The sequence below is a fragment of the Protopterus annectens genome, chromosome 4.part0 (genome assembly GCF_019279795.1).
Source record: "Protopterus annectens isolate FY-2018-M chromosome 4.part0, PAN1.0, whole genome shotgun sequence".
In the NCBI taxonomy this organism is placed as follows: Eukaryota; Metazoa; Chordata; order Ceratodontiformes; family Protopteridae; genus Protopterus; species Protopterus annectens.
Window position 1 is genome coordinate 929080217 of NC_056733.1, and position 26351 is coordinate 929106567.

Below are 26351 nucleotides of genomic sequence, written 5' to 3' on the forward strand. Positions count from 1 at the left end.
AGACTAAACAAAACTACACGAGCACCAAAGATGGTGGAGACTGTACTCCCAGAGGTCTTCATTGTGGGGATAAAACAATCAAGTTCTGGGGGAGTCCAACAGAAGTCCGGCCAGAAGATAGATCACCCATCTGTAGCCAACTTCCATGTATACAAAATTAAACTACAGCAGGGATCCTTATGAGAAACATCTCCAAAATACAGGTGTGTACAGGCAATTCATTCACAATGGAAAAAATAAACAAAAAAACCCAGCTTTATTAAACAGAACAAGATGTGCCTAGTCTGGCCTTCAGATAACAGCTACACAGGTTATACTCTTTTTCAAGAAATGAAGACAACTGTACAAGTTTTTAGTACAAAAGCCAGTACACAAGACAGTGACCATGAACTATTAACATGAATAGAGTTCTTTTCCCCAAAGTCTGCTTCCTCACAGTATTAAAGCAGACTTTGTAGTTTTGACCAGAAATTTCCTTCGGTAAAGTCTCAGTAAAATGGAGGTGTGCAGAATCCACTTGAAATTCCATCATCATCAGAACTAATCCAACTCTTATTTACAGTCTTTTTTTTGTATTTTTTAATAAATAACTTCAACCATGCAAGCTAGAATGCTAGCTTATCTGGTAAGTGATCTGAAAGTAGAAGATGAAGCCTGGACAGGAGAGTCTGCAGCAGTGATTCCTGACAAAATACATTCATTGGAGAAAGTTATCAAATTGCATCCATTCCTCTCATAGAAGAGAAACCCAGTCCCATGCCTCTCTGTGTGTGTGTTTGTGATCGTGCCATTTCATACTGTGCATCCAGATTTCTGAATACTTCTTCCTGCTGCTTCAAAGTTTTCAAGCTCTCTTCATCTGTCGTACTACTACTACCAGCCTCTTCTTCACCCTAAAGTAGGGGAAAAAAAGAAATGTTACAGTTCTCATAAACATATCAAATGAAGAAAAGCTGCAATAAAAAGGCTCAGCTATGAGCTTATACATCGAATACAATTTCAGACAATTTAAGCAAAACATTAACCAGTACTCATGGGTTGTTTGAAGTAGGGGTGCTGCAATGAACAATCGTAGAAAGAACACAAGTGCGTTCACAACTTAGCCTAACTGCAGACTGAGCTCAGTCACTGCTGTGGTCATTCTTTAAATGTGGGGGGGGGGGGGGTGTCTTTTGCTACAAGTGAAGTCCTTTATCTGGCCTTAGTTTGAACTCTTCCCCCCTTCACTTGCACTGAAGCTTGTGTGTCCCACTTCCCAGACATCTAAAGTGGGCATCTAGTTGGCCATCACCAACAATTTCTTGTCCTTACCTAAAAATCACCTAAACATTCAGAAAGGAAAGTTGCGTAAAATCTTACCAGAACCATAGATGCCCTTCTCTTCCATGTTGCATTATTCACTAGTGGGTTTATCCTTCTTCCGATCAGCTTGTCCAGCCAGGTTTCCAAAGCTTTTCCAGTCCCTGATGGTGCAGACGTCTGACGTGTTGGCAGGTACGTGGGCCATAAATGTGACGTTTGCGCGCACCGGCCCTCAGAACCAAGGAAGCCACAGACGGAACCAGTCCTGATGGCCTAGCCTGTACAGAAGCAGAGGACAGCAAGTGCAAGGATAAGAGGGGGATGGGGGGAGGGAAGGAATACTACAACATGGAAGAGGACGGACATCTATGGTCATGGTAAGATTTTACACAACTTTTCTATGTCCTTCTATTCCATTGTTGCAGTATTCACTAGTGGGTGAGTACAAAAGCTCACTGCTGGCTGGGAAGAGGTCTGGATGAAGATTGCAGAAACCCATGCAGGATAGCCTGGCAAATCCTGCCCTGGCCCTGGAGATGTGGTCCAACTTATTGTCTGGTGAAAGTGTGCACAGAGGACCATGTAGCTGCTTCCAGAATGGAGTTGGTGTCTAGGCCTTTAAAAAAGGCTCTTGAGGAAGCCATGGCTCTTGTGGAATGGGCTCTGACGTTGCCTGTCAGTGTCTTTCCATAGTGTGTCTAACAAAAGGAAATGGCTCTAGCAATCCAAGAACAACTTGTTTGCTTTCCCACAATGTTCCCCAGAGCCCTGGGGTGGAAGGAAACAAGCAGCTGGTCTGATTTGCGTAAAGGCTTGGTCTTATGCAAATAGAATCAAAGTTGCATTTGGACGTCTAGGGAGTGTAGTCCTCTCACACCGTCTTCCCTAAGGGTTTGGAGAGAAGGTGAGTAGCCTGACTGACCATGTTGGGAGTGAATGAAGGATTAATGCTGAGGGAGCCCCGAGACTCTCCCGGCTGATGTAACAGGTACTAGTAGTACCGTCTGCAAGTGCAAAATTCCAAGACAGCTCGAAGGGTGGCAGAGCGAGTTTTTCTAGGACATAGTTAAGGTCCCAGGAATGAGGGTCGGTTTTCTGGACACCCTTTAGGAACAGCCTGGCTGGAAGTCTGGAAGCTAGCAGTGGTTTTGTAGGCAAGCAGGTAGAAATGGCAGACAGGTGTGCTTTTAAGGAGAAGTAAGACAAGCATGTCTTCAGGAATTCACACAGGTAGGACAGAATCAGAGGCAGGTCACTGTCCAGTGGCTCCAACTGTCTTTTGAGACACCAGATAGAAAACCTCTCCATTTCAAGAGAAAAGATTTCCTTGTGTTGGGTTTCCTGTGTTTGAAGGGAATCAGAATCCTATCAGCCATAAGGAGAGGTGCAGGGATCTCAACTGTGGGTGAATCTGTGTCAGCTTGCGCTGTGTGAGTAGATCCACAGAGTGGGGGTACCTTGTGGTGAATGCCCTTGGAGAGATGAAGTAGCGGATAAGTGCTGCCTTGGCCAGTAGGGAGTCACCAACAAGATTTTTGGTGAGTCCTGCTGAATTTTCAGTAGGACACACTGAATGGGGGGGGGGGGGGTACAGGTATCTCCTCTTCCAAGACATTAAGAAGGCATATGTTTGCAGTGCCTTTGGTTTGTCAGTTCTGGAGCAATAGCTCTGGAGTTGCCTGTTTGTGGAGGAGGCGAACAGGTCTATCTGTAGAATGCCACACCTGTGGGTCAGACCTAGGAAAACATCCCTTGACGGCATCCATTCGTGACTGTCTGAGGTGATTCTGCTAAAACAATCTGCCTGACAATTGTGTTGGAATGGGATGTAGACTGCCGGGAGGGAAATCCTCTGGGAGATAGCCAGATCCCATACCTATAGAGCTAGGCTGCAGAGGAGACAGGACTTCATTCCTCCTTGCTTGTTAAGGTACCACATTCACTGTGGTGCTGTCTATGAAGATCTTTAGGGTGCCCTCTCTCAGAAAAGTCTGGAAGCCTGCAGGGCAAAAAGAATGGCTAACACTTCCTTGATATTGATGTGACAGTGTTTGTGTTGGTCTGTCCACAAACCTTGCACCTTTCTTGTGTCCAGAGTCGCCCCCCCACCCTAGATCTGACATGGCTGTGTGCAATGGTTTGGGAAGGGGAGGGCATTTGCAGACTGAGGCCCAGGTTTTGGATAACCTGGGCCAGCCACCACTTCAGTTCTTGGTGGAGGAAGGGGAGGGTGGGATGCTGAACTGGAGGGGGGTGTGAGTGCTGGGTCCATACTGAGTGTAGATACCACTGCATTATCCTCATGTGTAGCCTTGCCAGGGGTAGCATGGGAATAGTAGCTTCCCCATGTACCCAAGAAGTCTGAGGAATTCCCTCGCAGGCAGGACGGGTGAGAAGAGGACAGCTGTAGATGGTGGCTCAAGGGAAGTACTTTATCCTCCGGTAAGAAGGCCATCGTGAGGTTTGTCCTGATACTGCATCCTAGGAAGAATGTCTTGTGTAGGATTTAGTTGGGATTTGGGGAAGTTTATGAGGAACCCTAGAGACTGTAGTAGGAGCTCCTGTGTGTGGGTGAGGAGAGTTTGTCTGTCTGCTGCTTGAATGAGAAGGTAGTCTAGATTTGGGAAAATTTGTATTCCTCTTGTGCTGCAGTAAGCAATGACCAGGGCTAGGCATTTTGTAAATACCCTTGGTGCAGGGGAGAGTCCAAAAGGCAAGGCACAGACAGAATTGAAAATGAGAAGGGCCTGCTTTGAATCGGAGGAATTTTCGGGAGGACGATTTTATGGGAATATGCAGGTAGGCCTCCTTGATGTCCAGGGTCACCATGAAGGCCTGAGGAAGGATGAGGGGAAAGAGCATGTGTAGTGTTATCATCCTGAAGGAGGGGAACCTTCAAGAAGAGGTTGAGAAGGGAAAGATCTAGGATGGGTCTCCGTGGTCCTTCCTTCTTGTCACCAGAAAAATTCTGGAGTAGAAGTCTTTCCCTTGAGCCGAGGGGGGGACTAGTTCTATGGTGCCTTGAAGTAACAAGGTTGTTTAGGACCTCGAGGGACCTTTGCAGGGGAGGGGGATAGGTAGTCTTGGAGAAGACTAGATGCAAGACATGAAGTAACCCCTCCTTCAGGATGGTCAAAATCCATTTGTCGGATGTCACTTGGGCCCAAGCAGGGAGGCAGTGAGAGAGATGGGAAGATAGAGGTATGGTGGGAAGAGGAAGAGTCCGACACTGCCTGACCTTTCTGGAAAGGGAGGTCTCTGGGCAGTGGTCTGAGGAGTCTTAGGCTGAGTTGAAGGTCTCTTGTGGGGTCTTCTAGACCTGGAGGGGGCAGAGGGCCTAGAAATTTTCCTTATAAATTGAATCTTGGCTGGGTAGTTTCTTTAGACCTCTGGGATTGGGGGAGACAAGGAGATGCTTTAGGTCTGAGTTCTTTCCTTTTTTGGAGAGACTTGAAAACGTCATCCACCTTGGTGCTGAAAAGGGCAGAGTGACAAGGGTGCATCCAAGACAATGGTTCTACTGGGGACTGAATCCAGGACGTTCTGTATGTGAAACAGACGTGATAACCACTACACTACAGAAAGTACAGTTGTGTACACTTACCATAAATGTAGATGTTAAGAGTGTACTCACTGTTGCAGACATCACATTTGGGTTATCTACCTGCAGACAGCCCTCAGTCGGCCCGAATACCAGAGACTTAGTATTTCTGCGTCAGTTGCTGTCGCTCCAGGACTGATGTCAGGTCGTCAGGGGTATAAAAACAGGCAGCCGACATTTTCTTGCCCGAAATATCAGGAGCCCCCCAAATAGGGAGCTAAGTTATGATGGGGAAACCTACAGCAGTAAAAAGTAAATACCAATACCAATATCCCTGAAGGGGGTGAGTTATAGCTATAGAGAGGAGAGAGAGAGACAAGGGGACTGGAGGGGGAGAAACCAGGACTGCAACAGTGAATACACTTTAACATCTACATTTATGGTAAGTGTACACAACTGTACTATGTTCTTCGTGTTTCACTGTTGCAGTCATCACACTTGGGTAGATTCCCAAAGCTGAAGAAGGGTGGAGGCAGTCAAGAAGAGTTTGGGCTAGCTAGTATGCCTTGCAGGACTGCTGTTGCAAAACCACACTGGATTTGGAAAAGATAGGGAGGTGGTAATGTTTGGTGAAGGTGTGTACAGAACTCCAGGTAGCAGCTTCCAGGATGTCCTTCAAAGGGACTCCCCTGAGGAATGCTGTAGAGGTGGAAGTTGCCCTAGTGGAGTGTGTCCTGACCCCCCTGAGGGGTTGGTTTCCCATGGTGCTTGTAGCAGACAGAAATGGATGCAGTGTGCTATCCATTTGGAAAATGGATGCTTTGAAATGGCCTTGCCCTCTGCCCGTGGTGCAAAGCTGACTAGTAACTGGTCAGATTTCCTGAAGGTCTTAGTCCTATCAAGGTAGAATCTGAGTTGTCTGTGCGTGTCCAAGGAGTGCAGGATCCTTTCATCTTTATTTTGAGGATTAGGGAAGAAGGTTGGCAAATGGATAGATTGGTTGGGAGACACACTGGACATCACCTTATGCATAAAGGGAGGGTTAGTCCTAAGGAAAAAGTACAGTTGTGTACACTTACCATAAATGTAGATGTTCGAGTGTATTCACTGTTGCAGTCATTACATTTGGGAAATCTGTTCGCAGGTTGCCCTCAGTCAGCCTGAATTCCAAAGTCTTGGGTCCTGCGTCGGTTGCTGTCTCCTCTTCCATGACGTCAGGGGTACAAAACATGCGGTCCACGCCATTTTCTTTAGTTTTTCTTGCCCCAGATGTCAGGTGCTCCCTATATATATATATATATATATATGTATATATATATATATATATATATATATATATATGTATATGTATATGTATATGTATATATATATGTATGTATATATATGTATATATATATATACACATACACATACACACACACACACACACACACACACACACACACACACACCAATATAAAAACTTTACCTTCATCTACAAGCAAATACATCACATAGGTTGTAGAAGATAGAGAAGGAAAGATAAACTCCAGAATGACAGGCGGATGGCGGGAGGGTAACCTGGACTGCAACAGTGAATACACTCGAACATCTACATTTATGGTAAGTGTACACAACTGTACTATGTTCTTCGTGTTTCACTGTTGCAGTCATTACATTTGGGTAGAATCCCAAAGCTATGGTTGGGGGGCTGGAGCTAAACAGCATTAGGAGTGGCTATAAGGCCCTGCAGAACTGCAGTGGCAAAGCCTGCCCTGGACTTAGAGTAGAGAGGCAAATGATAATGCTTTGCAAAGGTGTGAAAAGAACTCCAAGTAGCAGCCTCTAGAATGTCTCTGGTTGGTACTCCCCTTAGAAAGGCTGCTGAAGTAGCTGCAGCTCTGGTGGAATGAGACCTAATGCCCTTGGGCACAGGTTTACCATGGTGTAAGTAGCAGAAACGGATGCAGTGGCTTATCCACTTTGAAATTGTCAGCTTTGTAATAGCCTTGTCCTCTGATACTGCAGCATATGTCACTAGTAATTGCTCAGTTTTTCTTAGAGCTTTAGTCCTGCTTAAGTAGAATTTTAGTTGTCTGTGTACGTCCAAGGAATGCAGAATTCCCTCTCCCTTGTTCTGCAGATTTGGATAAAAGGTTGGCAGATGAACTGTTTGGTTAAGAGCCACATTGGAAAAGTACAGTTTTGTACCTACCATAAATGTAGATGTTCGAGGATCCACATTGCTGCAGTCCTAACTATTGGGTAGTCCGCTGTCCAGTCGGCCCGAATACCAAAGTATATGGCTGACGTCGGTCAGGGCGCATTAGACTGACGTCAGTACTTCAGGGTACTAATGCGCATGACCGACGTCATATCCTCAGTCTTTTCTTGCCCCAGATGTCAGAAGACCCTAAAAAGACAAGGCCAAATATACCTGCACCAAAAATATGTACAATATATACAAAATTACCAGCATATAACCTCACCTACACAACCACCCCTAAACACAGAGGGGAAGGAGGGAGGGTAAATTGGACTGCAGCAATGTGGATCCTCGAACATCTACATTAATGGTAGGTACAAAACTGTACTATGTTCTTCATTCCACATTGCTGCAGTCCTAACTATTGGGTAGAATCCCAAAGCAGAGGTAAGGGAGGCTGGCAAATCATAAAGAAGCAGGAGCTGACAATATGCCTTGCAAAATAGCTGTGGCAAAACCAGCCCTAGACTTAGAGTAGAGAGGAAGGTGATAATGCTTAGAGAAAGTATGCACTGAACTCCAAGTAGCTGCCTCCAAAATATCCTTAGTTGCCACCCCCCTTAGAAATGCTGTTGAAGTGGCAGTAGTCCTAGTGGAATGAGGCCTAATCCCAGCTGGAATCTCCTTGCCATGATGGGAATAACAAAATGCAATGCAAAACCCAATCCACCTAGAAATAGTTTGTTTTGACACAGGCTTGCCCTGCGAACTCAAAGCAAAAGAAACAAACAACTGCTGAGACTGCCTAAAATCCTTAGTCCTGCTTAAATAATAACGCAATTGCCTGTGTACATCTAAAGTGTGCAAAATCTTTTCCCCTTTATTTTGAGGATCTGCATAACAAGTAGGCAAATGAATAGTTTGGTTTAAAGCCACACTAGAAACCACCTTAGGCATAAAGGAAGGATTAGTACGTAATGATACCCTATCCTTATGAAAAATCAAAAAAGGCTCAACCGCCATAAGGGCCTGCAACTCAGAAACCCTTCTTGCAGAAGTAATGGCCAACAAAAAAGCAGTCTTCCATGACAAGTATTTCAGTTCAGCAGTAGCCAAGAGGCTCAAAAGGTTGTAGAGTAAGTTTCTCCAACACAAAATTGAGATCCCAAGCAGGAGTAGGAGCTCTACGTGGGGGTCTTATATTCTTTGCCCCTCTAAGAAATTGCTTGAACAAAGGATGTGAAAACAATGGTGGGTCACAATCATAGTGAGCTGAAATTGCTGCAGCATGAATCTTAATGGAAGAGAAAGACAAACCTTTGTCCAATAACTCAGTAAGATATTGAAGAGCCACACTCAAATTAGGCTCAGAAATCTCCAAATTCTTTGCTGCAATCCAAAATAAAAATCTCTTCCATTTTTCTGCACACTTTCCTTGTACTAGGTCTTCTGGCTTCCATAATCACATTTAAAACTTGTTGAGGAAGTTGAGACCTGCTGTCTTTCAAAACAGAATATGCCAGGCTGTTAGATGAAGAGAGTGAAGCTTGACATTGAGCAGGTGACCGTCCCTCTGAGACAACAGGTGTGGAATCAAGGGTAAAGGCCATGGAGGCTTCCTTACCAGACTCCTCAGTAATGGGTACCAGTGCTGCGAGGCCAATCTGGAGCTATTAAAATCATCCTTGGCTTGTCTTGTCTGACCTTTAGAAGCACCTTTGGGAGAAGAGGCAGAGGTGGAAAAGCATACAGATGAAGATTTTTCCAACTGAAAGAAAGAGCATCCACTTTCCAAGCTGTGTGATGAAACCTCTTTGTGCAAAACTTTGGCAGCTGGTGGTTTAGTAGAGAAGCGAACAGATCTATGTCTGGAGTTCCCCATGACACTGTCAATTTTGAAATACATGAAGATCCAGTTTCCACTCGTGGGGATCCATGATTTGTCTGCTTAACACATCTGCTAAGGAGTTCTGTGCTCCCGGCAGAAACCTTGCCTGAAGAGTTAGTTGCAAGCTGAGCGCAGTCTCCCATAAAATCATTGCTTGCCTGCACAATGGGTAAGAATGTGTTCCCCCTGGTTTGTTGATGTACCACATGACAGTTGTGTTGTCTGTTAGAATCAACACCTGCCCTGGAAGAAGTAACTCCTTGAAAGCCATTAATGCAAACTGGACTGCTAACATCTCTTTCATGTTGATATGTAGATGCTGTAGTCTGGCAGGCCACTTGTCTTGTATCCACTTTCCATTTAGATGAGCTCCCAAGCAATGTCTGAGGCATCTGTCGTTAGAATCTGACTCGCCTCTGGCCGGGTCACAGAGAGTCCCTTGTTTAGGTGACATTCCTGAGCCCACCACAAAAATTCCTTTTGAATGCAAGGTATTATTTGAATGACAGTGTCCAAATCCTGGCAGTGCTGTGTCCATACATTTTTGAGATACCATTGCAGCTTCCTCATATGCAGTTTGGCATTGGGAAGCACCAGAATACAAGATGCCATGAACCCTAAGGCTTGAAGGACTGTCCTTGCAGTCAGCCCGGACTGAAGAGATAGTTGATGGAAGTAACTGGAAAGATTCACTTTTTCTGACATCCGGTTAAATACTGAGGCAAGAAAAAACCAAAATATTCCCCAACGGGGTACTTAGCCAACTTTGATTCGGTCTGAAACTCTGACTTCAGAAACTTTCAGAACGCCAACCTGCACTCGCAAAATTGCTTCTGCATCGGACCATGCGGCAAAAAAGACTGAGGATATGACGTCGGTCATGCGCATTAGTACCCTGACGTACTGACGTCAGTCTAATGCGCCCTGACCGACGTCAGCCATATACTTTGGTATTCGGGCCGACTGGACAGCGGACTACCCAATAGTTAGGACTGCAGCAATGTGGAACGAAGAACATCCACCGTAGGCATAAAAATAGGATTTGTCCTCAGAGACACCCTGTCTGGGTAAAATATGATAAAAGGCTCTATAGCCATGAGGGCCTGTAGCTCTGAAACTCTTCTTGCTGAAGTAATTGCTAGAAGCAGAGCCGTTTTCCATAAACACTTTATATCAGCGGTAGCAGCTGGTACAAATGGAGGCAGGGTGAGCTTTTACAACACATAACTGAGGTCCCATGCAGGCAATGGTGATCTTCTAAGAGGCCTTACATTTTGGCTCCTCTAAGATATTGCTTTAGTGAAGGATGAGAAAAGATTGGTGGCTCTGTATTGTAATGAGCCGAAATGTCAGAGGCATGGATTTTAATTGATGAGAAAGAGAGGCAGTTGTCAAGCATCTCAGTTAAGTATTGCTATTGCAATATCTGAGGAATATTTGGTTCTACTGTATCAGTTCCTTGCGCTTGACTCCAAGCACAGAATCTCTTCCATTTGTCATAAGATTTTCTAGTACTAGGTCTTCTGGCTTCCAAAATGACATCAATCACAGCTTTACTGAGAGGTGTTTGTATGACTACATGATCAGCCATGCTGCCAGGTTCAGAGTTTGTAGTTGATTGTGCAGGATCTGATTGTTTTGCTGGGACAGTAGTTGTGGTCTTTGAGGCAAGGTCCAAGCTGGGTACTGAGACAAGTTCCTTAGGACTGGGTACCAGTATTGGCGGGGCCAGTCCGGGGCAATTAGTATCATCTTTGGTTTCGCTTGTCTGACTTTTAGGAAGACCTTGGGGAGAAGAGGCAGAGGAGGAAAAGCATAAACTGATATGTTTTTCCAACTGAAGGATAGGGTGTCCACTTTCCATGCTTGTCTGTGATAAGTCCTTGTGCAGAATCTTTTCAATTGATAATTTTGAGGAGAGGCAAATAGATTTATGTCTGGGCTCCCCCATTTCTCTGTTATTATGCTAAAGACCTGTGGATTTAGCTTCCACTCGTGAGGGTCCATAAGGTTTCTGCTAAAATCGTCTGCCAGAGTGTTTTGCTTTCCTGGCAGGAATTGAGCTTGAAGATGTATATGGTAGGTCAAAGCTGTGCTCCACAGTGCCATGGCTAATCTGCAGAGGGGGTAAGAGTGTGTGCCCCCTTGCTTGCTTATATACCACATGAATGTGGTGTTGTCCGTCTTTATCAGTAGTTGTCCTGGATGAAGTAAGTCCTTGAAGGCTGTTAGGGCATTTTGAACAGCTAGCATCTATTGCTGGTTGATATGCAGATGCATTTGTTTTGGTGACCATATGCCCTGAATGCATCTTCCTGCCATGTGGGCCCCCCAGGCATAATCTGATGGGTCTGTTGTCATGGTTTGGCTGGCAGGGGGTAGAGTGAATGGCCATCCCATGTTTTGGTGACATGCCTTTGCTCACCATAGAAACTCCTGTTGCAGGCAGGGAATGAGAGGAATCATTGTTTCCAGACTGTGAGAATGCTGACTCCATAAACTTTTTAGGTACCATTGAAGTTTCATCATATGCAGTCTTGCATATGGAATCAGTAGTATGCAGGATGCCATGAAGCCCACAGCCTGCAGAATTTGTCTTGCAGAAGACTGGGTTTTTGTTGCCATCAGTTTGAAGTAAGTAGTCAGTTGCCTTTGCCTGTCTGGCGTGAGGTAAGCCATCTGGGCAGTTGTATTCCAAGCTTGCACCCAGGAATGCTATCTTTTGAGAGGGTACCAGCTGTGATTTCTTTTCGTTTGTGTACCCTAGGCATGTTAGTAGCCTTTTCACAAATGCCAAGTGTCGAAGAAGAATGTCCTCATTCTCTGCTTGAATGAGACAGTCGTCCAAGCAAGGATATATTTGTATACTTCTTTGTCTGCAAAATGCAATTACTGGTGCCAGGCACATTGTAAAGACCCTGGGCGCAGTAGATAAGCCAAAGGGCAATGCACAGAATTGGTAATGCATTAAGCCAGCCTTGAATCTGAGGTATCTTCTGCATGATTGTCTTATTGGGACATGCAGGTATGCCTCTTTTAGGTCTAAAGTCACCAGCCAAGCATTCTTGCCCAGCATGGGCAGAAGCTACTGCAAAGTCAGCATTTTGAATTTTGGAATGTTCAAGTATGTGTTCAAAATCGATAAATCCAGTATTGTCCGCCAGGCCTTGTCCTTTCTGGGTACCAAGAACAGTCGAGTAAAAACCTTGACCTTTTTCCTGTTCTGGTACTGCCTGAATGGCCCCCATATCCATGAGGGACATAACCTGTTTCTGTGCCTCTGCCCATTCGTTTGTTGGTAGATCTGACCAACCATTTGCCATTGGCAGAGTGTGGAAATGGAATCTGTATCCCTGTGATACGATGTTTAGTACCCACTTCTCCTGGGTTATTAACTGCCAATTTTCCCCCTATGGGTGCAAAGATAAGTGCTTGGTGAAGGCATAGGGAAGTCATTGGGATTGCTTTCTGTAGGTTTGCGCTTTATCTCTTCCAGATTTGGAGGTGGAAGCGCCCCATTGCTTTGACCTGTATGAATCTTGAGCCTGGTATCTAGAACCCTTAGGGCATCTGGATTTGCCCCTTTGAGCTCTGTCTGACACAGGAAAGGACCAATTTTTTGGTAAACCAGTGTCTACTGAATCTTGGTGGCTGCACTTGTAAGAAGTCTTTAACAGTTTGCATAGACTTAGCTTTGTCTTCCATTTTCTTTAAAACTTCTTCTGCCTTAATACCAAACAAACAGAGAACCATGCTGTAAAGGTGCATGTAGCAATTTAGCTTTAACATGATCAGGTAAATTTTGTTCCTTTAACCAGGCATGCCTCCTAATCACAGATCCAGTAACTGCGGCCCCGCAGGAGGCCTCTAAGGAATCAAAACCACAATGCAAAGTATGCTTTCCAACTTGCTCAGCTGCATGCAATAATTCCTGCAATTCTTTATTTTCTGCACATTCCGAAATCAACATCATTTTCTATTTCAGCAATCCCATTACATGTTGTTGGTACTTAAGCATATGAAATTGATATTTTAGGCCCCCGATTGCCAAGGTTGCAGATGTATAAATCTTTTTTTTCCCCCATCTGTCCAGTGCCCTTGAATCTGTCAGAGGGGGTAGGATTTTTTGCTGTTGAGGCCTTAACTCCCATTGGACCCTGTGAAATAGTTTCAGGATCAGCAGCAGGGTTTCTAAATAAAAATATATGCGAGTCAGGGACCCTGTAATATCTGTCAGGCTTACTGGGAGCTGGAGGTAAGGAGTCAGGGGACAAGCTTGACTCCAAAAATACATCATCCACAATGTCTAAAACAGGGGGAATGGCTAAAGGCCTGTGCTGAGGGGGAAGGAAATCCCTGAGCCTCTTTTTTGATTCTGAGAAGTCTTGACTCTCCTAGTGAAAATGCTCCCTCAAAGTATGCAAGGTTTCTCCAAATGAATAATCCTCAGGAGGAGATGCAGACGGAACAGACTCCTCAGCATCAGAATCCTCATAGGGAGGTATAAATAATTCCTGATCAGAAGAGGAATCAGAAGAAACAGAAACCTGATCTGAAGATTCATAATCAGTATCTTGCCTAGTCCTCTTATCAGGAAGGGGATGGGTACCCCTGACAAAGGTAATAAGGTCTTCAGCCATTTTGATAATCTGTTTTTTAGGCATAGAGGCCTGTGCACATGGCTCATGGGTCATTTTTTTAGGTTTAGAAGTTGCTTTTGTCTTTGGTTTTGCAGCTGTCATTGGTTTGATATACAAATGTTGAGGTCTGAAAACACCCTCAGAAGCCGGTGCCTGCTCAGCGGCTCCGGACCCATCCGAGGGAGATACACCATCGGTCCAATACCTTGAGTATCTTGCGGCATGTCGGATTCCACATGGGGTCGGTAGAGGCCTGCAACTCGAAGATAGCGGGTACCAGGGGCTGCGAAAGCACCTCACTGGCGACTGGCTTAGGAGAAAGCTTCGTCGTTGGTTTTGGATCTCGACTGCCTTTCTCTGTCCTTTTCTTTGCGTTTTTTTTATGTACTCCGGTAGTCGGATTGCTATCAGACGACATTTCTGGGTAGTTAAATCCGTTTCCAAAATACTTTGATGCAAAAATATACAGACGCTTAATAGTGCGTTGGTTAAATCTAGCACAAAACTGACACCCAGGCACTTTGTGATCAGGGCGCAGGCAAGGAATACAGTATAAATGGAAATCCTTATAAGGTATTTGCTTCCCACAAGTAATACAATTATTAACTTTTTCTAACATCGGGAAAAAGTAAGAAAAAAGTTTCCCCAATGGGGTACTTAGCTTTAGTGAAGACTTTCTGAAACTCAAACTCGAATATTTCAGTAGTCGGCTGACCGGCACTTGCGAAATGCTTCTGCTTCGGGCACCGTGCGGCAAGAAAGACTGGGGAAAATGGCGTTGGCTGCATGTTTTATACCCCTGACGACCTGACGTCACGTAACAGGAGACAGCAACCGACGCAGTACCCAAGACTCTGGAATTCAGGCTGACTGAGGGCAACCTGCCAGCAGATTAACCAAATGTAATGACTGAAACAGTGAAATACGAAGAACATCCCTGACAGCATGGAAAATAATGAAGGGTTCCACAGCCATAAGTGTTTGTAGCTCACACGCTCTTCTAGCTAAAGTGATGGCCAGAACCAAGGCTGTTTTCCAAGAGAGGAGTTTTAATTCTGCTGACGTCACAGGCTCAAAGGGGGGTAGCATAAACTTTTTCAGTACAAAGTTAAGGTCCCAAAGCAGGGGTGGGTGCTCCCCTAGGTGGCCTTAAGTTGATTGCCCCTCTCAGGAAAGTACAGTTGTGTACACTTACATAAATGTAGATGTTCGAGTGTATTCACTGTTGCAGTCATCACACTTGGGTTATCTGCCTGCAGGTCAGTCGGCCTGAATACCAGAGTCTTGGGATTTCTGCGTCAGATGCTTTCACCTCTTCCATGATGTCAGGTCTTCAGGGGTATAAAACATGTAGCAGACGCAATTACATCAGTGTTTCTTGCCCCAGATGTCAGGAACCCCCAAAATAGGAAGCAATTACATGGTGTGGAACACTTCCAGTAAAAAGTAAATACCATTGCCATAAGATATGGCCAAAAAAAACGATAGGTAGAAAGTATAGAAAAATCAGGGGGCTAGAGGGAGGGTAACCAGGACTGCAACAGTGAATACACTCGAACATCTACATTTATGTTAAGTGTACACAACTGTACTATGTTCTTCGTGTTTCACTGTTTCAGTCATCACACTTTGTTGATTCCCAAAGATGAGGAAGGGTAGAGGCAATCAAGAAGCATCAGGGCTGGCTAGCAGGCCTTGTTAAGACTGCTGTAGCAAATCCATCTCTGGATTTAGAAAAGATAGGCAAGCGGTAATGCTTGATGAAGGCGTGTACTGAACTAGAGGTAGCAGTTTCCAGGATGTCCCTGGTAGGGACTCCCCTGAGAAATGCTGCAAAGATTGAGGTAGCCCTAGTGGAATGGGTTCTGATACCCTGTGGGGTAGGTTTTCCATGGTGTTTGTAGCAGAAATGGATGCAGTGTGCTATCCATTTGGAGATGGTTTGCTTCGAAATGGCCTTGCCCTCTGCCCCTGTGGCAAAGTTGACTAGCAGTTGGTCAGATTTATTGAGAGGTTTTGTCCTGTCCAGACATTACCTAAGCTGCCTGTGCACGTCCAGGGAATGCAGGATCCTTTCCCCTTTATTCTGAGGATTAGGGAAAAAAAGTTGGCAAATTAATGGACTGGTTTAAAGCCACACTACACACCACCTTGGGCATGAAAGGTGGGTTAGTCCTGAGGGAAACTTTGTCCGCATGGAAGACAATGAAGGGTTTCCCTGCCATAAGGGCCTGCAATTCAGACACTCTTCTTGCTGAAGTGATGGCTAGAAGTAAAGCTGTTTTCAATGACAGGAATTTTAACTGCTGTAATCGGTTCAAAGGGCAGAAGCGTGAGCTTTTCCAATACAAAGTTAAGGTCCCAGGCTGGAGTGGGAGCTCTTAAATTTTTGGCTCTTCTCAGGAACTGTTTCACCAGAGGATGACAGAAGAGGGGTGGCTCAGTATTATAATGAGCTGAGATGGCAGAGACATGAATCTTAACTGAAGAGAAGGATAGGCCCTTGTGGAGCATTTCCATTAAGTAATCTAGTATATGAGGTAAGCTGGGCACAGATGTGCCCATTCCCTGAGACTAGCTCCAGGAGCAGTATCTTTCCCGAATAGGATTTTCTAGTACTAAGCCTCCTTGCCTCAAGAATGACATCCAGCACCTGCTTACTGAGGGTTGCTGGGTGATGAGCTCAGGGGATTAGCCAGGCTGCAAGGTTCAGGGTCTGTAGCTGAGGTTGCAGAATCTGGCCCGCCTGCTGGGACAGCAGGGAAGGAATCTGAGGCAGGTGCCATGGTTGCAGCACTGTCAGACTGCGCAAAAGAGGGTACCAGTGCTGGCGTGGCCAGTCTGGTGCAATCATGATTGTCCTTGGCTTGTCCTGTTTGATTTTTAGTAGAACCTTCGAGAGGAGGGGCAGAGGGGGAAAGGCATAGACCGAGAAACTTTCCCAGGTGAAGGACAGGGCATTCACTTTCCGAGCTTGGCTGTGGGGAGTTCTGGTGGAATATTTGCTCAATTAATAGTTCTGAGGGGAAGCAAAAAGGTCCACCTCTGGTGCCCCCCACCTGTTTCTCAAAAGCTTGAATATTTTGGGTTCCCGTTTCCACTCATGTGGGTCCATGAGATTTCTGCTTGTCATCTGCCAGTGAATTTTATTTGCCTGGCAGGAATTGAGCTTGTAGGTGCACTTGGTTGCTCAAGGCTGTGTTCCACAGAGTCATGGCTAGTCTGCAGAGTGGGTAGGAATGGGCTCCCCCTGCTTCTTTATGTACCACATAACTGTGGTGTTGTCTGTCTTTACCAATAGTTGTCCTGGAAGAATAAGGCCTTTGAAGGCTGTCAGAGCATTCTGTACAGCTAACACTTCTTTTTGATTGATATGCAGGGGCATTTGCTTTAGATTCCATTTTCCCTGAATGCACTCCCTGCCATGTGAGCCCCCCATGCATAGTCTGATGCATCTGTTGTTGGGGTTTGGGCGGCAGGGGGTAGAGAGAAAGAGAGTCCCTTGTTGTGGTTGCAGGCCTCCGCCCGCCAAAGGAACTCTGTCCAAAGGCAAGGAATGATAGGAATCATTGTTTCCAGGTCCTGAGAATGTTGACACCAGAGACGTTTTAGGTACCACTGAAGTGTCCTCATATGCAGTCTTGCAAATGGAATTAGTAGAATGCAAGAAGCCATGAACCCTAGGGCTTGCAGTATTTTTCTTGCAGATAGCCGGGTTTTGGTGGCCAGAAGATTGAAGTAGTTTGTCAAATAAATTTGTTTCTCTGGAGTGAGGAATGCCATCTGGGAAGTTGTGCTCAAGCTTGCTCCCAGGAATAGAGTCTGTTGGCAGGGTACAAGGTGTGATTTATTTTCGTTGATGGTGTGCCCCAGTGAGGTTAGAAGTCCCATTACAAATGCCAGGTGCTGTAATAGGACGTCCTTACTTTCCGCCTGAATGGGGTAAATTTGAATTCTTCTCTACCTGCAAAAGGCAATGGCTGGAGCTGGGCACTTTGTGAATACCCTGGGCGTAGTAGATACGCCAAAGGGAAGTGCAGAGAACTGACAGTGCATACAGCCTGCCCTAAAGCATAGGAATTTCATGCAAGATTCCCTTATGGGGATGTGCAGGTAAGCTTCTTTTAAGTCTAGGGTTGCCAGCCAGGAGTCCTTGGCTAGCATACGAAGCAGCTGTTCATAGGTTCATACTAGGCTATCTGCCCTACGGCATTTATAAGCCTAGCCAGAGTGTGCTTGGCTTTTGCCACCCATTTTAAATTAATTTTGCTATGCCTTTTTTTGAGGTTAGTATACTGTGCCTCTGTCTAACAGTGACACAGAAGTGATAGCCGGGGTAAACCTACGATCTCCCATCCACTCATCAAGATTCCTCTTGAAGAGAGTCAATGTGGGACTCTGCCTAAACTGGACTGGGATTTTATTCCAGAGTGAAGGGAGCCTCTGGGTTATGAATCTGTCCCTCCAGCATGTCCTATTTATTTCAGTGCCGAGGCTCAAGTCTCTCGAGCGCGTAGCTCGATGGGATTTGGATTTTCTGAGGTGCAGCATGTCCATTAATTCCGGGTTGGACATGGCTTTATAAGTCAGGTACAGATCGCCTCTGAGCAGGCGGTATGCCACTGAGTAGAGCTGGAGTTTCTTTAACCGGGCAGCATATGGCATCTGTTTGAGCCCTTTGATCCTCTTGGTGAGGTACTTTTGGGGTCTTTCCAGTTGCTGCAGGTGTCTGGGTAAGGTACATCCCCCAAAAGGGGCATTGTACTCAATTATGGGCCCGATGAGGGATGAGTAAAGAGGCACGATGACCTCCCCTGATCTAGATGTGAATCCCTTCACGATTAGGTGGGCTATATAAAATGTTTTTCTAACCACTTTGGCTACGTGGTTGTCAAATGAGAGATTGCTATCAACTTGGGTCCCCAGGTCCCTAATGACTTCTTCTGTACTTCGTGGATTACCACCTATGTGGTAATTTGTGGGCACTTTGTTTTTGCCAAAGGGGATGACTACACACTTTTTGGCGTTTAGCTTGAGGCCATGGCTCGGGCACCAGTTGTCTGTTTCTATGAGGCCCTTTTGGAGGATGCTTGTGTCGGCTGGAGAGTTGATTATGGCGCCCAGTTTGTAGTCATCTGCGAACGTGGTCAGCCACAGTCCTTCCGTGTTGGCCTGTACCGCCGAGAAATATATACCGAACAAGAGAGGTCCCAGGACTGAGCCTTGTGGGACGCCACTTGTAACTGGTTTTGAGTCTGACATGGCTCCAGCAATTCTAACCATGTGGGTTCTGTCCTTGAGCCAGTTTGCAACCCATCCAGTGACATAGGGGTTTATATTTAAGCTGGTGAGCTTATCTATAATGCCCGAGTGGGGTATTGTATCGAAAGCTTTTGCGAGGTCCAGGTAGGCTGTGTGGACCACCTTCCCCTCGTCAATGGCCTTGGTGACTGTTTCAAAGAAATCGACCAGGTTTAATAGGATCTGCCCTTAAAGCCAAACTGGGTAGGATCCAGTGTCTGTAGGTCCCCAATATCTTTATTTATGAGGTCCATGATGATCCTTTCCATAGCTTTGCAGACCAAGCTAGTCAGGCTTATGGGGCGACAGTTTCCAGGATCCGTTGAGGCACCACCTTTGTGGAGAGGGACCACTGTTGCTGTACGCCACTCTTTGGGTACATATCCTGTAGTAAGGCTAAGATTGAACAGTAGTTTTATGTTTGGGTTTAGCTCTTCTTGGAGTTCATGTAGGACGCAGCCCGGGACACCACCTGGTCCCATTGATGCTGTGTTTTTTGCTTTGGAGAGGGCGGCTCTTACCTGAGCATCTGAGATGTCAGGGGGGCAGCACTCTGTTGGGATAGATATTTGCCCTTTTGGTGGGGAGGGGGGGGAGAAGTTTGCACTGAACCTGTCAGCTAGGATGTTGGCAATGTCTGTGGGCTCGGTGTATTTTTTGTCATTTTGGACTAATTCTGAGCATATTTGGGAATTCCCACCCAGGTTCCTAACATAACTAAAGAAAGCCTTGTGATTATCCTTAGTGTCATGTGCAATTTTTCTCTCGAAGCTGGCCTTAGACGATTTTATGAGTGCCCGTAGTTTTTGCTAATACTGATCAGAGATGCCTTGCCTTTTTGGGATTTTGCTCTATCATGTAGTAGCTTCCTCCTTCTATTGTATAGTTTGTTTATGGCTGGGGTCCACCAGACAGGACGCCTGCCTTTGGAGGATTGGGTCTTGGTTTTATTTGGGATTGCATGATCCATGCATTCCTGAAGGTGTTCATAGAATGTGTTTATAAAGGATTCTGCGGTCTGGGCAGATTTTCCACAGGCCTGGGGGCTTTGAAGGATTCCGCCTCGGTTTTGAGGCGTGTGAAATTTGCTTTAGAGAAGTTTTTCACTGTGGTTTTCTGGGCAGGGGGTGGGGTCGGGATGTGAATATCCAGTGAGATTAGTTTATGGTCTGATCTTACCAGTGAGGGATACACTTCTGGTCTGGAGCATAGTGTCCCCATGTTGGTGATGATCAGGTCCAGTATGTTTTCCCCTCTTGTGGGAGTGGTAACAAGTTGTTCCATAGCATTTGAGTTTATAAATTCTAGGAATCTTTGGGCTAGGGTGTTGGAGCTAGAGTAATGCTCCCAAGTCTATGTTTGGGTAGTTGAAGTCGCCCAATATAATGGTGTTTGGAGAGACCTTCATATTTTAGAGTATTCTCAGGAAGGCCGAGTGGGGTTCCTGTGTTTGGGAGGGTGGTCTGTAGCAGACTATAAACTGGAAGGCAGTTTTACCCACTGTTAGTTGCACATGGATAGTCTCTGATGCTTCGTGCTGTGCCACCAACCTGGAGGTGTGGGTATCTTTGACGAATATTGATACTCCCCCTCCTTTTGTGGTTCGGTCCAAGTTTTGGGGCCGAAAAGCATGGTATGAGGTATAACCTGGTAGTGCTGGGGTGCTCTCGGGAGCCTTGAACCAGGTTTCTGTTACAGCACAGATATCGATGTTCTCCATGCTAAAGTACAGTTTTGTACCTACCATAAATGTAGATGTTCGAGGATCCACATTGCTGCAGTCCTAACTATTGGGGTAGTCCGCTGTCCAGTCGGCCCGAATACCAAAGTATATGGCTGATGTCAGTCAGGGCGCATTAGACTGACGTCAGTACGTCAGGGTACTAATGCGCATGACCGACGTCATATCCTCAGTCTTTTCTTGCCCCAGATGTCAGAAGACCCTGAAAAGATAAGGCCAAAAACCAAAAACTCCCAACATACCTGCACCAAAATATATATACAAAATATACAAAATTAGCAGAATATAACCTCACCTACACAACCACCCCTAAACACAGAGGGAAGGAGGGAGGTATTGGACTGCAGCAATGTGGATCCTCGAACATCTACATTTATGGTAGGTACAAAACTGTACTATGTTCTTCATTCCACATTGCTGCAGTCCTAACTATTGGGTAGAATCCCAAAGCAGAGGTAAGGGAGGCTGGCAAATCATAAGGAAGCAGGAACTGACAACATGCCTTGCAAAATAGCTGTGGCAAAACCAGCCCTAGACTTAGAGTAGAGAGGAAGGTGATAATGCTTAGAGAAAGTATGCACTGAACTCCAAGTAGCTGCCTCCAAAATATCCTTAGTTGCCACCCCCTCAGAAATGCTGTTGAAGTGGCAGTAGCCCTAGTGGAATGAGGCCTAATCCCAGCTGGAATCTCCTTGCCATGATGGGAATAACAAAATGTAATGCAACATCCAATCCATCTAGAAATAGTTTGTTTTGACACAGGCTTGCCCTGAGAACTCAAAGCAAAAGAAACAAACAACTGCTGAGACTGCCTAAAATCCTTAGTCCTGCTCAAATAATAACGCAATTGCCTGTGTACATCTAAAGTGTGCAAAATCTTTTCCCCTTTATTTTGGGGATCTGCATAAAAGTAGGCAAATGAATAGTTTGGTTTAAAGCCACACTAGAAACCACCTTAGGCATAAAGGAAGGATTAGTACGTAAAGATACTCTATCCTTATGAAAAATCAAAAAAGGCTCCACTGCCATAAGGGCCTGCAACTCAGAAACCCTTCTTGCAGAAGTAATGGCCAACAAAAAAGCAGTCTTCCATGACAAGTATTTCAATTCAGTAGTAGCCGCAGGCTCAAAAGGTTGTAGAGTAAGTTTCTCCAACACAAAATTGAGATCCCAAGCAGGAGTAGGAGCTCTACGGGGGTCTTATATTCTTTGCCCCTCTAAGAAATTGCTTGAACAAAGGATGCGAAAACAGCGGTGGGTCACAATCATAGTGAGCTGAAATTGCTGCAGCATGAATCTTAATGGAAGAGAAAGACAAACCTTTGTCCAATAACTCAGTAAGATATTGAAGAGCCACACTCAAATTTGGCTCAGAAATCTCCAAATTGTTTGCTGCACTCCAAAATAAAAATCTCTTCCATTTTTCTGCGTACACTTTCCTTGTACTAGGTCTCCTGGCTTCCATAATCACATTTAAAACTCGTTGAGGAAGTTGAGACCTGCTGTCTTTCAAAACAGAATATGCCAGGCTGTTAGATGAAGAGAGTGAAGCTTGACATTGAGCAGGTGACCGTCTCTCTGAGACAACAGGTGTGGAATCAAGGGTAAAGGCCATGGAGGCTTCTTTACCAGACTCCTCAGTAATGGGTACCAGTGCTGCCGAGGCCAATCTGGAGCTATTAAAATCATCCTTGGCTTGTCTTGTCTGACCTTTAGAAGCACCTCTGGAAGAAGAGGCAGAGGTGGGAAAGCATACACATGAAGATTTTTCCAACTGAAAGAAAGAGCATCCACTTTCCAAGCTGTGTGATGAAACCTCTTTGTGCAAAACTTTGGCAGCTGGTGGTTTAGTGGAGAAGCGAACAGATCTATGTCTGGAGTTCCCCAGGACACTGTCAACTTTTGAAATACATGAAGATCCAGTTTCCACTCGTGGGGATCCATGATTTGTCTGCTTAACACATCTGCTAAGGAGTTCTGTGCTCCCGGCAGAAACCTTGCCTGAAGAGTTAGTTGCAAGCTGAGCGCAGTCTCCCATAAAATCAGTGCTTGCCTGCACAATGGGTAAGAATGTGTTCCCCTTGTTTGTTGATGTACCACATGACAGTTGTGTTGTCTGTTAGAATCAACACCTGCCCTGGAAGAAGTAACTCCTTGAAAGCCATTAATGCAAACTGGACTGCTAACATCTCCTTCATGTTGATATGTAGATGCTGTAGTCTGGCAGGCCACTTGTCTTGTATCCACTTTCCATTTAGATGAGCTCCCCAAGCAATGTCTGAGGCATCTGTCGTTAGAATCTGACTCGCCTCTGGCGGGTCACAGAGAGTCCCTTGTTTAGGTGACATTCCTGAGCCCACCACAAAAATTCCTTTTGAATGCAAGGTATTATTTGAATGACAGTGTCCAAATCCTGGCAGTGCTGTGTCCATACATTTTTGAGATACCATTGTAGCTTCCTCATATGCAGTTTGGCATTGGGAAGCACCAGAATACAAGATGCCATGAACCCTAAGGCTTGAAGGACTGTCCTTGCAGTCAGCCCGGACTGAAGAGATAGTTGATGGAAGTAACTGGAAAGATTCTTTTGTTTGTCCGGGGTTAAAAAGGCCATCTGGGCTGCTGTATTCAGTCTCACACCCAGAAAGCACATGTCTTGAGAGGGTACTAGACTGGACTTTATTTCGTTCACAGAATACCCTAGGCATCTTAGCACTGCTACGACATATTCCAAATGCTGTAGAAGGACTTCCTTTTCTTGAGCCAGAATCAGGCAATCGTCCAAGTAAGGATAGATTTGAATTCCTTTTAGCCTGAAGTAAGCTATCACTGGAGCCAGAACCTTTGTGAATACTCTGGGCGCAGTAGATAAGCCAAAGGGCAATGCAGAGAACTGATAGTGAGAATTTCCAGCTCGAAAACACAGATACTTTCTGCAACTTAGTCTTATAGGCACATGAAGGTAAGCTTCCTTGAGATCTAAAGTTACCATCCAGTGATCTTTGCCCAGCAGAGGTAAAAGCTGTTGTAACGTCAACATTTTGAACTTGGGAATGTCCAGATAAGTGTTGAGGATAGATAAATCCAAAATTGGTCTCCACGTGTTCCCCTTCTTCGGTACTAGGAACAGGCGAGAATAAAATCCTAGGCCCCTTTCTGGCACAGGAACCGGCTGAATGGCCCCTATTTGGAGTAACAGAGAAATTTGCTTGTGAGCCTCTTGTCTTTGTAGAGGAGGAATGTCTGGCATGCCTTTGAAAGGAGGCAAGGTATGGAAATAAAACCTGTAACCGTGGTGAATGATATCCAGAACCCATCTGTCTTGGGTAATTAAATCCCAATTTTCTTTGAAAAGAGACAGTCTTCCTCCTAATGGTGCTGTCAGGCAAGAATGAACTGGCAGCTGAAAATGCAGGTCATTGGGTCTGCTTACGAAAGGACTGACCCCTGCCCTCACCAGAAGTCTGAGCAGGGGAACTCCCTGTCCTAGGCCTAAAAGAACCCTGAGCTCTGCCCCTACCACGTCTAGACCTACCCCTAGACTGGGAATCATAAGCAGGATAAGTCCATCCCTTAGCAGGCCAATTTCTACTAAACTTCGGAGGCTGCACCTGCAAAAAATCTTTAACAGTTTGCATAGACTTAGCCTTGTCCTCCATTTTCTTCAAAACTGCTTCTACAGGCGAACCAAACAACACATCAGACTGCAAAGGAGCATCCAAAATCCGTGTCTTAACATGCTCAGCTAAATTCTGATCTCTCAACCAGGCGTGCCTACGAAGAACAGAACCAGTGGCAGCCACCCTGGAGGAGGCCTGCACAGCATCAAAACCACATTGCAAGGAATGTTTACCCACCTGTTCAGACACATGAACTAAATCCTGCAACTCTTTGCACTCGATACCTTCCGCCAGAGCATCCACCTTAGATTTCAACTGTGAAAGAAGATAATTCTGATATTTTAACATGTGAAACTGACAATTCAACGCCCTCATGGCTAAAGTGGAAGAAGTATACACTTTCTTTCCCCATCTATCCAAAGCCCTTGCCTCTTTATCAGGAGGGACAGGATTTTTAACAACTGAGGCCTTCACACCTTTAGGCCCCTGAGAGACAGTTTCCGGGTCTGCCCTAGGACTCTTAAAAAGATACTTATGAGCTTCAGGCACCCTATAATACCTATCCGGTTTAACTGGGGCAGGAGGCAAAGAATCAGGATTCAGGGAAGCCTCTGCAAAAACATCTTCCACCACATTCAAAACAGGAGGTATAGCTAAAGGCCTATGCTGGGGTAAAAACAAGAATTCCCTAAGCCTTTTCCTGGAATCAGAAAAATCTTGACCTTCCCATTTAAAATGCTCCCTCATGGAATGCAGAGTCTCTGAAAATGAAAAATCCTCAGGAGGAGAAGCTGAAGGAGTAGAATCATCCACATCAGAATCAGAATAAGGAGGGTACTCCTGCAAGTCTTCAGCCGAAGACTCAGAAGCCTCCGAGCATTGCTCAAAACTCTCAAACTCAGGTTCCACCCTAGGCCTCTTATCAGGAGGGGGCATAGAACCCCTTATCATAGTAATCAAATCCTCTGCCATTTTAAGCATATGCTTCTTAGGCAAAGATCCTGAAGCACTAGGAGAAACCCCCACTGAAGCAAAACTTGGCCTACCTCTCAAGGAAGCCTTGGAAACAGAAGGGGAGGCCCTAACCACCTTAGGAAGAGAGGGAAGAACAGCCACCTGAGAAGCCCCCTCAGCCTGGCCTACTTCCTGAGAGGATACATCCTGTAACAGTAAAGTCTCTCCCTGAGACTCCAAAGAAACACCTGGCAAAACCTCCGGCTCAACTGAGCCCTCTAAAGAACCGACGTCTGGGACTGTCGGTTCTTCCACTCTAGGCTTTGCTGTTTTGTCCTTGCGTTTTTTAGCCGAAGCGCCGGAGCATCCGGCGGCATTTTATAATTACAACGCTTCCCAAACACTAACCTGGCACAGTCTAACCTTCTCCTAATAGTGCGTTTGTTAAATCTAGCACAAGAGCGGCATCCAACAACGTCGTGCTCAGGCCCTAAACAAGGTATACACAAAGTATGGTAATCCCTATGAGGTATCTGTTTCCCACAAGAAATACAGTTATTCACTTTTTCTGACATCCGGTTAAATACTGAGGCAAGAAAAACCAAAATATTCCCCAACGGGGTACTTAGCCAACTTTGATTCGGTCTGAAACTCTGACTTCAGAAACTTTCAGAACGCCAACCTGCACTCGCAAAATTGCTTCTGCATCGGACCATGCGGCAAAAAAGACTGAGGATATGACGTCGGTCATGCGCATTAGTACCCTGACGTACTGACGTCAGTCTAATGCGCCCTGACCGACGTCAGCCATATACTTTGGTATTCGGGCCGACTGGACAGCGGACTACCCCAATAGTTAGGACTGCAGCAATGTGGAATGAAGAACATGGAGAGTTTTGCGTGCGTGCATCTTGAGGTTTAGACTTCTGGCATTGAGTAGCATTACTCTTAGTTTCTTATCCCTTGTGATACCTATGGAGGTGGGTTTGTTTTTTGAGCCTTGCCTAAAAAAGGCACTATGGGGGTAGCAAGAGCCTTTGCCAATATCCGAAAGCCCAGGGGTGACAGGTGCAAGCCGTCCCTAGCGAAGCATCGTGGCTTGTCGAGCATGTCATCCCAGGCTGACAGGCTTTGGATCCCCTTTGAATGACACCAATACTGAAGCCAATTGTTGAAATT

The 26351-nt window shown here is 45.5% G+C and overlaps 1 protein-coding gene across 1 annotated transcript in view; it reads right to left on the reverse strand.

Moving 5' to 3' along the window:
• Window positions 1–237: 237 nt before the first annotated feature.
• Window positions 238–26351, reverse strand: part of RSRC2 (arginine and serine rich coiled-coil 2) — an 884867-nt gene continuing 858753 nt past the window's right edge. Inside the window, exon 10 of the mRNA XM_044069821.1 lies at window positions 238–893. Coding sequence (XP_043925756.1) covers window positions 714–893 — 180 coding nt within the window. The 3' untranslated portion in view covers window positions 238–713. The remainder of the gene's footprint in view (window positions 894–26351) is intronic.